Here is a 13,905-nt window from a genome sequence, read left to right on the forward strand (position 1 = left end):
CAAATCTAACGATACACATCCAAAGGAGAGAGAGGGGAAAAAATATTACAACCCCCTACCTGATAGAAATGTGGCCAGAAGGTGCTGATGGCCAGCTCTGCCTTCACCCAGCCCTCAGTCACCACCCCTGACACGTTCCAGATGGGGTTGCCCTGGGGGCCGCCGTTGACCTTGACGTAGACGTTGAGGGAGCCGGGGCTGGAGCGGTCGCGGCTGGACAGGTAATAGTGGAAGTCGATGCAGTGGGTGTCATTCTCCTTCAGAGTGGGCAGCAGCAGGTGAGCCTTCTGCCCTGATGCTCTCCCAGAGCTGTTCACCATCATGAAGGAGCCTGCAGGGCGAAGGAAGAAGAGAACAAAGAGTGGGTTTGCTTGGGTTTTTGGCTCCGTTGGAAAAGCCAGCGGGTCCCCCGCAAGCCACAAAGCAAAGCTTCCTCTGAAGGAAGCAGCAGTTAGGGAGAGAAAGGATATTAAAATTGCAAGGTATGTACACCAGTAGATTCAGAACCACTTTAATTAAATAACTTGCAAATCAAAATAGAAATGCTGGCTTGCTTGTATTGTTTTATCACCTTGTGATCACACAGTCACTCTGAACAAAAGCACATTCCTACCTCAAGCGACAACCAAGTTCTCCTGCTGCACACCGTGCCCCCAAGGCACGTTCAATACCAGGTAACAAGTGACAAGATGAGAGGAAACAGCCTCAAGTTGCACCAGGGGAGGTTTAGATTGGATATTAGGGGGAAAAAAAAATCTTCATAGGAAGTGTTGGAAAGCACTGGAATGGACTGAGGAGCAACCATCCCTGGAAGTGTTCAAGAAATGTGTGCATGTGGTGCTTGAGGATGTGGTTTAGTGGTGTTGGATTTGATGATCTGTAGAAGTAATTTCCAACCTTAACAATTCTATTATTCAACACAAACACTACAACAGAGCAAGATCTCACCTTATATTTGCCTGCATCAACCAACACCCTTAATTCCAGTCCCTATTTGTGACCCCTGGCACCTGAATATCTGAAGGTCATGTTAAGAAAACCCCAATTTTCAGAGCCTGACCAAGTGAGGTTCAACACAACAGCAACATCTTTACTTGTAATAATGCAACAGGACAATAATTCTTGTGGGAGGCAAGGGTAGGCTGAATTTAGGGAGGGAAACGTACACTGAGGCAATTTATGAGTTTGTTAACCTGCAAGTCTGCATCATATTAACCATGGCACTCGATGTTGAACTCGCATTTGGATTCATCAAGCAGTTATTTTATAGCACATTGTGTCTCCACTCATCTCCTCACAGATGCATCAAGGTGACAAATGTCAGCAATAAGGGAGAAGATGATGAGAGTTATTTGATTCAATTCTGGTTACAGGATCTCCTTTATGTGGGTGCAGACACTCACACTCAGAAAGAACCAAAGAAAACACTGGGATGGGGCAGGGGGAATCTGTGTGTCAGCAGCCAGGCATGATAATTTTTAATCAAACACAGCCCTCTTGACACTCCTGGCTCTGATGCTGCTGCCAAGCCACACTGCAGATGTGTTTGTCTGCTGGCCTCTTGCAGTTCACAGAAGATTGAGTTTGAAAAACCCAGCCTCACTTCTGACCTGTTGACTTTCCCTTTTCCTCAGCATAGCAGGTGACTCAGATGAGCCAGGCAAACATTTGGATCAATTCTTTGCTGTGAACAGTCATATATTATGATTTTATAGCAGCTACAAGCAACTTTCTCTCAGAAGATTTTTTTCCCCCTGTGTTGATATGATATATATTCATTTTGTAAAGGACCAACAGGAAGAAGTCAATCTTTAAAAAAAAAAAAATTATTAAAGTTACACACTTTAAAGAGATTGGAAAATTCCAGTGCAATGCAAGCACAGCTGGGGAAGAGGAAGAGGCTCTAAGAAAATTTATAGGCAAGATGGTCTCTGGTAGTGCTGCATTTTAGTGGAAATGAAGGAAAAACAAAATGGTCCCAAGAAATTCCAGATTCTCAGAAAGAACTTGGAGAAACATTAGAGCTGAATCCAAACTTTCTGGTTTCGGTCTAAAAATTAGGATCCTGACAAATGCCCATTGCTGATGTGACTCTGCTCATAAAATCCTCTTCTTCAGCATGTAATGTATACACACTACTCTTAAAAACCTACTCATATAAACTAAACTTTTGAGAAACTGAAATTTGGGTGCAGTTCCTAAGAGCTGAGAACATTTATGATCAGCAAGCAGAGGTGCCAGCAGGCCTGGAGAGGCAGCACAGGCTGGGACCCTGACCCAGCCAGGCTTGGGCAGGCTGAGTGGGACACCCAGACCCACCAGGGCTGGAGCCCCTCTGCCCTGCAGCCAGGCTGGGACAGCTGGGGGGTTCACCTGGAGGAGAGAAGGTTCCAGAGAGACCTTAGAGCCCCTTCCAGGGCCTAAAGGGGCTCCAGGAAAGCTGGACTGGGGACAAGGGATGGAGGGACAGGACACAGGGGATGGCTTTAAGCTGAAAAAAGGGAGATTTAGATTGGAAACTGGGAAGGAATTGCTCCCTATGAGGGTGCTGAGACTCTGGCACAGGGTGCCCAGAGCAGCTGTGGCTGCCCCTGGATCCCTGGCAGTGCCCAAGGCCAGGCTGGACAGGACTTGGAGCAGCCTGGGACAGTAGAATTTGTCCCTGCCCATGGCAGGGGGTGGCACTGGCTGAGTTTTAAGGTCCCTCCCAAGCCAACCCATTGTGGGATTCCAGGATCTCTGTCAGTACAGAGTTGCAAGAACCACTCTTCTGCAGAGAATTTGGGAGGGAAGATGCTGGAAAACTGCTGGGCATGGTCTGCAGGAGTCCAGCAGCTGCTGAGAAATGCTCTGCCTGGGGCAGTTCAGTGCAGACAAGTTCTCCATGTGCCAGAGCCCACCCTGGAGGAGGCAGGTGCAGCCCAGAATCATCCAAGAACAGCAGAGCTCCCGTGCATTCACAAGGTTCTTGACCAAGTGCCTCCCACACTGGGGAGGCACCCAGGAAAAGGGATTTTTACACCATCATTGATTGCACCTGGCACAGCATTCCACTCCTGGGCATGCCTCTCAACTTTTCTCTTTTCAATTTGGACAGGATGTAGATTATCCTGCTCTAAAGAATGCCCTGATCTGTGCTGTGTCTAACACAATGCAGCCCTGAACTGCACTGGGGGAGGGAAGTGCTTCAATGACAGCAAAAGTTAGGGAGTATTTCACTTTTACAGATCCATATATAAAAATAACAAGCTTTCCTCTGGGAGAAAAAACATCAGCTTTTATTAAAAAGTTCCAAGCAATAATTACAATTTTATTTTTTGCCACCCACAAAATAATGAATCACAAGCTATTCATGGCCTTTTGTGCAAGTGCTGACAGTTCTGGGGAGAGTGGGGAACCTGAATCCAGCAACTGACAACACCAACAATAAGAACACCTATCCACCAAAAAGCACTTATCAAAGTTATTTGTCTTAATTACTAAAAAAATAACCTTGCAAACAATTGTCATGGATAAATTATTCCCAGCTTCCTATTTATAACTTCTGATTTTGTTTAATACAATGTGTGTAGAGATACAGGAGGAAATCCTATAAGAAACACAACTTTCTCAAGAAAAGTCCTGATAAGAGGAATTATTTTATGAAAATGGAAAAGATTAAAAATATCCATTTACAGAGGCATCTCTGCCAGAGAAAAGAACTCACACCTTGTTTAAAGGGATTTATTCCCTAGGAACTCTGCCACAGTCCTTTCTTTCTGCAGTGCCTTGGAATGGCAACTTCCCCCACAGACCCTTCCCTGGGGTACCCCAGGCACAGCTCAAGGTAATCACTGATATATATAGATATAGATTATATAGATATAAAGAAAAATTTCTATATTAGAAATATAGAAATATAATACTATTTAATATAAAATTCAACTGTGAGTAAATGATACCCTATATCCTATAAATTGACCCCAAATAGACTTTATTTTTATTTTTATTTTTATTTTATAGTGTGAACTTGAACAGGTATCCCGTCCTCCAAGGCCTTCACAAAGTTGCTCTGCATGCTCCAAGATCAACAGATGAGATCCACTGTCCTATTTACAAATTTCCAAATTTGTCTGTGGAACTTGTGTGGGCAAGATCCATCACTTCGGAGTAGGTGAGAGATCATGAAAACAGCTCCCACCAGGAGAAAATAAATAAAAGACAAGCCAGCCCTTTAAAGACAAATGTGGTTTTCCTCATTATCCTTAATGAAAATTGACAGATTGTGATTTAAGGTCTGACAGCCTTCTTTAGGCTGAGCACAGAGCTGAAGCTGATGGGACTTATTCTCAATTTATAGGCCTATATGTGCAAATAAAAGAGATACAATCTGCTCTGGCACCAACAAATCACTTGTCACACTTTCCACTCATACAAAGGACTAAGGAATGAATTAACATGTCACAAATGGAAACTATTGACTAATAGATGACTGAAAGCCTCCTGAATGTCTCCAGGCAAGAATATGAATAAAAGAAATCTTGGAGAAACTCTTGTTTAGACTGTTGCATATCCAATTGGGGAAAAAAAGAAACAAAAATATCATTGAGTTTCATTGTTTTGTTTACTTCCTTACAAAAGTTCAAGTTTCCAACACTACACTAAGCAGAAAAAAATTAAATTTGGAGGGAAAAATTATCTATGCTGGATAAAAGTTCTTTTTTTATGCTTATTTGACAGAAAAGTATAAGCTCATTCAAGCAAATTGAGCATAAGGTCAATTAAACATGGTGTTCTTGAATCAACAGGTTAAATTAATTAATATCTTGCTGGTTTTATCCTGACTATGTAAAAATGAATGTGTTATGCTCAGATCAGTCAGAAGCAAGGAGGATGGCGAGACTGTAAATAAATTCCTTTTCAAAAATCCCTTCCAACGGCACGAACATAAAACGCCACTCTCTCCTAGTTATTAAACATACCGCTGAAAATTGGGGAATTAAACCATGAAGTGCTCTCTAGCTGGCCATAAATTTCAATTTTTCCCCTGCTTGGTGGATAATGATGCCTTGATAAGCGTCCTATTATTGATGCATCTGCAGCCCGGCTCCCGTTTGCGGAGCGCAAACGCCGCTCGGCAGCAGATGGTGGCTATTGTGTTTACACATCAGCACTTCATGTTCGCCTCCTCTCACGTCTGCAGTAAAGAGGAGGCCATAATTGAGTTTTTAATGGCTTTGCACATTGTTCATTAAGTTTACACGAGTGTGCTCTGACAAATGACAGCCCAAGGAGCGCAGCGCCGCCGGCAGTGCCCGGCAGACCTCGGCTGGTGCTGTCTCACTGCTGGCTTTGAAGAGCTGAGCTGCTTCAAAAGTCAAATTACAGCAAGCAGGAAAGACTTGAAAGGAGAAGCTGTCAAAATGCTCCGCTGCAAAATGAGGCTTCTAAAAGGCTGAACGCCAAACCCAGGTGTAGGGTGTTGTTTTAAAGAGCAGACTCTTCCTGACATCAAGATGCAGGTTTCCAGCAGGTGCACCAGCCTGTTTTCAGACACAGTTGTGTTTGTTGCCAGAGAACAACTCTATCTCCAGAAAGTGAGTCTGACACCTGTCCTTGTTAAGGCAGAACAAAGCAACATGGGATAATCTGGGCTGAAGGGGCCTCAGGCCAAGCCCTTGCTCAAAGCAGGATCAGCCCAGAGCTTACCACTGAGCCCTCCACACCTCCCCAGAGAACTGCCCATCCCTGCTGGAAAACCTCCTCCACTGCTTGACTACTCTCATATTTTTTTCCCTTTTATTCAGTCCAAAACCTCTCATTTCCAGTTAGATCCTCTGTCTCTCATCCTCCAGGCACCTGCTGCGGTACAAACTAACTCAGCACTGCTGATCCCCTCCTGGTAGGAGAGGATTCACGAGGTGAGGCTTTGCTTTGCAGGAGTGCTCTGACCCTTTCCCAGTGCTCCATTCCCAGGGGACAGGACCAGGGTCACTTCACTGCCTCATACACTGAGCCAGAGCATGGCACCCTTTCCCTTTATCCATCCCTTTATCACAGGGATGGCTGGAGAAGCACAGATCAGAACAAGGGGACTCTCTGAACTACCCTCAGGTCACTCTAAAGGCAGCAGAGCAGACACTGAACATTCCATATGTTAATTATGACAAAACATGTTTGTGGACACTATAACCAAAGTCCATCTACCTCCACAGCAGGTTTCCACCAGTGGCAAAGCAGCCACTTTAAGCAGAATATAAGAATTCTTCACAGGGTGCTGTGAAGCAGAATTTACCATTCCAATCTCCTGAAAATCAGTAATATAAAGATTTTTTTTTTTAAGTCAAGAGCTGCATTAACCCCATTTATTAATTAGCCACAGAATGATCTTTCTCTCATTGTTTTTGTTGAGTCAGGAATAAGATTCTGTCAATGAGGTCTGGAGTTTGATTTTACATTATGGTGGGGAAAATAAATTAATATTTCCATGTGTTTTAAGATTCTGTAACTTAATTTGTAGTTCTTATTTTATGAAATTTATGATTACCTACCTGCTGCACCCTTTCCACATTTTTACATCTGTTTTTGTGTATAACACTGGATAAAGGCTCAGAAATCTCTTCCCCTCACTGATGTACTACAGACAGCAGCGTTTGTACAAACCCAGAAATTCTAAATCTCATAAGCACATCCCTTTTCCATGCATTAGGGCAAAATCAAACCCATGGGGTTTAATTCTTAACTGTGAGTCATACTGAATTAATTTAGCTATGAAATTGTTTGATTCGCTGATAAATATGAATGTAAATGGCAAGCTGAGTTCAGTATCATTCATGAGGACAATTCATTCACTTGGGAAATTGTTGGATAATAGGAAAGAATTTTTTAAGAGATAGTCTACCATTTGTAAAAAGCTTTTCTTCTGGAAATGAATGTTATGAAAAGAATTACGATTTTGGGCGATTTCTGTAAGAAAAATCTTTTCAGAATGAGACTGATCTCATATTACCTCAAATATTTGCCGTAGATATTTAAAATAAAGATTGTGGCATAAACAGTTTCCCAGTCCTCCCTGAGAGATGAGTGCAAAAGTGGTTCTGCTTTGCCCACTTCCAAACGGCCTTGGGAGGGGAGAAGCTTGCAAAGCCTTTGCTTTATACATAAAACCAAAGAATTGTGGGACTCTGCTCAGAATTAGGAAAAGCAGCTTTCCCACAGGTCTATAAATGCCAGCTGCAGAGTTTTCCACTGAGCCATGCATGACTGAGCCACGCATGACTGCTGCATTTCAGTACCCAGACACCGCTGCCCATAAAGCACGAGTGCTTCGTTTGCAAACTACACTCCTCTTACAAGGGCTGGCCAAAGCCTGAATCGTGGTGACCCACAGACACTGAATGATGCTCACAAGCCAGAACTGGTGCCTCATGAAGGCTACACCCAAGATGAACCCAAAATGGACAAAAAATGGGTGAGCGGTCCCGGGGGTCTCTCACTTTTATAAGTTTTGATCCATTTGCATCTCTGAGTTACTTGTCAAATTATAGCTTTAGTCCAGCAAGTCCGATTTTTCCTGCTTTTCTTTGTTCAGACCACCACTGTTTATGCTCTTTGGATCATTTGTCCTTGGTCCCCAGCTGGAGAAGGAATTGTTTTGTCTCCCTGCTCTGTGCAGAGCTCACCATCCCCTCTTGTGAAGCTCAGACCCACACACTAAAGTAGTACAGAATTTGAAAAATATAAAAGCCAGAACCTGAAGCATCAGAATTGTCTCCAGCCAAGTGGCATCTTCCCTTTTTTCCCCCCTGAAGTTAATGCTGAAGGAAAGGAGCATCTGCTGCAGAGGCTTCACCAACCTGGATGGGGAAGATTAAACTACCCCTGACAGAAGGAGCAAGCAAAACTACATCATGGATTGCAAAGAAAAAAAATAAAATCACATTTTAGTGACTTTCTGGTGGTTCAGAGTCACCACACCCTCTTCAACTACAAAATCCATATGGGAGGTGATCAAGTGACAAATAAGCCAACAAAAACCTAATTAGCAGAGGGCTTTAAGGGGGATAATGGGATTCCTGCAAGAGGCTGTGAAGCAGGGACTTGGGAAGGACTCCATTTGTTAATGGGATGCTCTTTTAACCTTGCAAGATTATTTAAATCAATAATAAAAATAGCTGCTTCTGTTGTTAAAAGCATTCTTCCAGCAGTGTAACATTTTGTGCAACTTTTGATAACATCATTCTGTGGCCTCGACAAGGACAGCCAATGACACAGACTGAGAGATTTGCAATAGAAAGTTCAGGACTCAGGTTCTGACTTCATCATTTCCTCAGTGACACAGGTTTTTATTCTTTATTGGCCTGAAGAAAATTCAGCTGAAACATGAAGACAGAATTCTCAAGAACAGCAACGAAAAGCAGCACTTGGGAGGGTGAGAGCGTCCAACACAGAAGAGACAAAGAGGAAATTTTTAAGCACAGGAGGGACTTATTGCCTCAGTTTTTCACCATGGCACGATCTAGAAGTGCAAGAAAACTGACTGTAACACCTCAGAAGTGACAAGGCAGAAAAAGGAAATAACAGCTCTTTCTCTATTGCCTGTTTCTGGCCAGAGTGGTCTCCAGTAGTCTGTACTCAATATAGAAACCTGTTGGATCCAGTGTGGAAAATCAACACCAAAAAAATGAATTCTCATTGCTGTGGACACAAACACAGCAATGATACTTCACTGCACTTCCAGACATTTGTTCTGAAGGCATTTGTTGAGTCAGTGAGCTCCTAAAGGCATTGACACCAAACATTTCTAGTCTCTAACAAGCACTGCACAATTTATCACAAAGATTCCTGACACATTTCTCACTTCAGTGGTGCAAGGTGATCCAGCATGGCTTTCCACCTGCATCTCTAGAGCACAGCCCTTTCCTCCTCAAAAATCACCATGGAGAGCTGCAGCTAGAATAGCATCAGAACTCCAACCACATTTTCCTCCCCACCAACAAACTCACATTTTTATTTACCACACAAATAATTGTCCACAAGAATTCAGGAGAAACACCTTTGCTCTACAGCTACAGCCATGTGGCAGCTGCTCTGTGTATCAGAGAATCCCAGAACGATTTGGGTTGGAAGGAACCTTAAAAAACATTTAATTCCACCCCCTACCATGGGCAGGAACCCCTTCCACTGTCCCAGGTTGCTCCAAGCCCCATCCAGCCTGGCCTTGGGCACTGCCAGGGATGGGGTCTCCACATGCACAACGTATCTCATGCTCCTCTCAAGAGTCCACTGTTATTTCTAGAATTTTCCCTCCACATTTTATAAACTTTTCTTTAATAAAAGCCCAATTGCCTCAGCTGAGAGCCTGGGTTCACTGAGAAGCAAAAACTTATGTGTGCTGTAGAATCAGAAACAATTCTATAAATCTCAGCAGTGAAAAACATCTTTAACAGACTCATTGCCAGCACTCGCTATTGCTAAGGTCACTGCAGTAGTTTCCTTCAACAGTGTCCTTATTCTATTATTTACAAACATGGCACAAATTGTTTGGCAGGGATATTTTAAAAAAGAGTCCATTAACAATGGAGTTACACCAGTCTATCAGGTAATGGCATTTGTAATAAAAACCATACAATTCACTGCAAACAATAGTCGAGAATTCTCTGCAAATTTAATTTTGTTATGTGATTATCTTCCAAAACTGATGAAAATGTCCACTAAACCTTGCAAACTTAATGGCATCAAAATTCCTGCTCTTAACACCCAAGAGCTTTATTTCAGCTGAACCTTGAAAGTGAAGTCCCAGAGACATTGTGGGGACAGGAGTCACAACCTCTGCTCAAAGGCTCTCCCACAGATGTTGCTCCAGAAGGCTCAGGATTCACCATCCCTTCCTCACCTGATTTAACCTGAGGCATAACCTGCTGCCAAATGCACCTCTCCTCTCAATACTGCCAGGAGAGGAGTTCAGAGGAAATGGTCAGTGCTTTTTGAACAAGTAATTGCTGCTTATTCTGTGTGCCTCAGCTTTGTATTCAAACACAGTGCTTATTTTCAAAATTAAATTCTGTATCCTGTCAAAACCCTGTGGTTAAAAATAAAAATCTCTCCAACCAGGTGGATACAGATGCAAAGAACACATGTTTTAGGTTGGTGACTACAAGCAACTGAATAATTAAATCACTGCATCTCAGCCACTGCAACATCAGCTCTCCTTGGAGGGGGCAGCAAGCCAAAAAAAATCTGTTGTTTCCCAGTGTAAAACCTCTCTCCAGAAACAGGATCTGATATGCTTAAATGTACATGACATGCACAAAATTTGGATTAAAAAGTCAGGTTTCCAGTGCTCTCTGTCCCATGAAGGTCTGATTTATGCAATGGTGAAAAGACACAGAAAAAAGCTTCTAACAACACATGATTATCCTCATAGACTGCTCTGCATCACCCAGATCCAGTGGCTGATCAATTAAGCCATTACAAATTTAACAACAATCCTTTGCCAGGCAGCCTTTGCTCTCAACTTTTATTTTGTGTTGATCCTATTTTCCAACTCGGTTTTTTTCTCTGAACACATACTTTTATTTCTGCCTAATCCTCTCCCCTAACAACACTTTAAAAGATGAAGGACAGACCACAAACTCCCTTCTGCCTCCTTCTCCCTTCCCAAAGATGCAGCAGCTGTTGGCTGCAGCCTCATTTGTGAGAGGTGCACGGATGAATGGTTCCAGGTCCACAACAAGGAATTACAATTATAATAATAATTCATAATTGAATTTATTTAATTTGGCTACTCTGAAGCCTGAGAATGCTCTCAGGTGGTTACCCTGGTGTTGTTCAAGGTTCTCAGGCTCCAGTCTACTGTGTCTAAAAAAAGCCTCTGTGTCTCCAAAGCTTTGCAAGACCATCAGCTGAGACAGCTCTACCCAGAGCTTCCTGCTCGTGGCAAGTTAATAAACTGTGCTTATCTTTGTGCTGCTGTGGTTAATTAAAACTGACATCAAATCTAAATTGCTGGGCCAGTTGGACCCTAAAGGTTGAACCAACAAGGGCTTTGTGGAAACCACTCTTGAATTGCCTTTGGCATCAGCCAGGCAGCTGCCAGAAGTATTTTGGTGCAAACATCACTTTTCTGGGCAGCACTGAGCTCCACAGCTCAGGCACATATTTATTTTCAATACATTGGGCTCTCTGTTTGCTTAATCATTAAAGACAAATAGCTAAATATATTTTATTACATAATTCTAGAGTATTAGGAGCGGTTTCCATGTCAGCCAGAATTAAATGTCTCATTAGCAGGCATGCAGCTCCATTGCCAGCCAACATTTATGTTCTCTGCAGCTCAGCTAACATTTCCATATGTTTTGTATATGTAACATTTTCTAGGAAACTGCAGAGGGATTATTACCTTTTCTATTTGTGACAGAAAGCACACATTAAATGTAATGCCAAAAGGCAACCAGGGCAAGTGATGTCTGAAAAGGAATTGTGTCTTCAATTTTACATAACTCTGCTCTAACCATATGGTCACTTCTGTGTACATCTAAGAAATCAACACTACAGCTCCAAACTCAGAATATGTTAAAGGTCAAAGGCTGAGCTATTTTTGCACCAAATTTTCAACTTTGATGAGCTCAGTTTCTGAGCACTGGGTGCTGCTGAAGTCACTGCTGCTATTCTGGGAGAGCTGCAGCGCAGCCAAGGATGGAATTTGGCAGAGTGGGCTCAAAAATAATTAAGGCCAACTCACAAGCCACCACAGAGGATGGCAGCAGAACAATTTCCCAAAAGGAGCAGCTCCAAAGTGCCAGAGCAGAGGCTGGTGCAGGACAGGGGGAAGGAGCCACGGCCAGCCCACGGCTTTCCCAGCTGGGATCACCAGCATTTGCTCATTCCCATGGGAATTAAATCACACCAGATTTTTCTTCTAAACTCAGTGTTTGTTTGTATCTTAACCCCTGTTAGAACTGCAGCAGCCTAAACAGGGGGGCTGCTACCAACACCCTCTTTTCCAGGGGATTGCACCATGCAGGGGGGCATTGTCCAGCTGAATGTTTCTAAGTTATATTTAAAAAAAAACAGAGAGAAAAGGAAATTCCAGCTTGAAGGAGCTCAGTTGCCCACAGTGGCTGGTCCTGGTGTTCACAGAAGGTGCCTAAGTCTCTGTGATAACAGGGTAAATTAATCCAAATAGCAGCTATTTTTGCATCAAATGATGAATTTGGTGACTGGTTCCCACCACAACACAGTATTGGTGCTTAAAGAAATCCAAAACCACACAGTAATAATTAAAGATTGCTAGACTATATCCATCATTACACCAAAGTCTAATCATTATTTAAGGAAACATCTGATAGTACTGAAATTTGACAAGTATTTTTGCTCAAATAACTTTGCACTTGTGTTTAGTAGCAAAGCATTTTTTGAGTAGCTTGAAACACGCTGCCTTTGAGCTGCTGTATGCGTGCCCTGTTTTAATCAAATAGCCTCAGTACGCTTAAAGGACACATCATTTGCAATATTTTATCATGTTTCACTTCTTGGTCTTTTTGATATTAGGCAGAAACAGGATTACCAGTATCTACAAAGGCTGTTGGTCCCATGTGCTTTTTGAGCTGGATGCATGTGTAAACATTTTTTACTAAATTGCCCAAAAGTTAAGAGAGATTTATTTCCCGTGGACTGCAGTTCATTTTGAAATAAACAGTGTTATGTGCACGTTGTTAAATTTTTATTAGAAATTAATGGTATCTACTGAATCACATTTTCTGGTCCAGATTTTCCTGCTGAAAACCAACAGGGCAGGATAATACCAGAGCCATTCTGAGCTCTGCAGGCCATGGCAGATGGACTTGATAGCACTGCTTGGATGGGAACTTCAAATATTGTAACTGCTGAGTTCCTTGATCCATCTAAATCCACCTTTTCCCCGTGGTTCCTGCCACAGCAAAATGATTGGTTCAGATTGCCAGGAATACATTGAGTTTGTAGAGATAGCAGAGTTCATGGTGCTCACCAAAAATCAGAAGTTCTTTATGAGAAACTTCCCCCAGTCTACCCCAAGGTGATGAGCTGTTAGCTTGTCTTGAGTTCCTCATATTTCCCCACACCTTTTTCTTTCACAATTGTTCATATTTTCTCACAGAGTGGAATTTAATGCATTATTAGGAAGGACATTTGGGCCATCAGTTGTGATCCCTCTGACACTTTTGACTATTTGCTGTCTGCACTCACCTTCAAAACCCACAGGGAGTTTTCTTTCCCCCTGAGGATTGCTTTAGATAATAAACTCTGAAGGGTATTTCAAAAGCTCTGAAATAAATCCATTATTACACTGGCACGGTAATTTCTGCACAATAGAAAGTCAGAGTTTTCCTCTGCAAAGGTTCTGGTGGTGAGTCTGCTGTGCTGGACCCAGCCTAAATGGATTCATCTTTCTGTTATTGTTTTGATCATTTTCTCTCCAACCTTCCTGGAATCATCCCCATTTTCTCTTCCTCAAAGAAAAAATTCCCACTGCTTTTCTATTTACTGCTCAATTAAACAGCTATGAAAGAAATACATCAGCAAAGCAGCCACTTCACTCCAAAACCTCTTCAGATGATCCAAGCCTTGTTGTTCCTCACCAAAATGATAACCAGTCGTTTGCCCAACACTTCCTCGGTCTGACATCCACCAGAAAGGTCCATAAAAAGACACAGTAATTTCTAGAATTAACACTAGTGCAAAGTAATCATTTGGAGCCTCTGAAGCATGCATTTTCTCTGAGTGAAGCAGCTAATTACTGCTGTTCTCACTGACTCACCAGTTCCCATTTCCTGCAAGCTGGAGATTTAAATAAACCTACAATCTCCTATTCTTATTCTGAGCTTCTCTCTTCACCCCAGTTTCAAGTCCCTACACTACAGTTTGAAATTATTCTTAGTAGACTCC

General features: G+C 42.5%; 1 protein-coding gene across 1 annotated transcript in view; it reads right to left on the reverse strand.

The window, feature by feature from the left end:
• The window catches only part of PTPRT (protein tyrosine phosphatase receptor type T), a gene marked incomplete at its 5' end in the record, with an annotated part of 453,063 nt that overhangs the window by 276,804 nt on the left and 162,354 nt on the right, over window positions 1-13,905 (reverse strand). Inside the window, one exon of the mRNA XM_084218107.1 lies at window positions 60-331. Coding sequence (XP_084074233.1) covers window positions 60-331 — 272 coding nt within the window. The remainder of the gene's footprint in view (window positions 1-59; window positions 332-13,905) is intronic.

This window comes from Fringilla coelebs (assembly GCF_963513975.1).
Source record: "Fringilla coelebs genome assembly, chromosome: 18".
Lineage (NCBI taxonomy): Eukaryota > Metazoa > Chordata > Aves > Passeriformes > Fringillidae > Fringilla > Fringilla coelebs.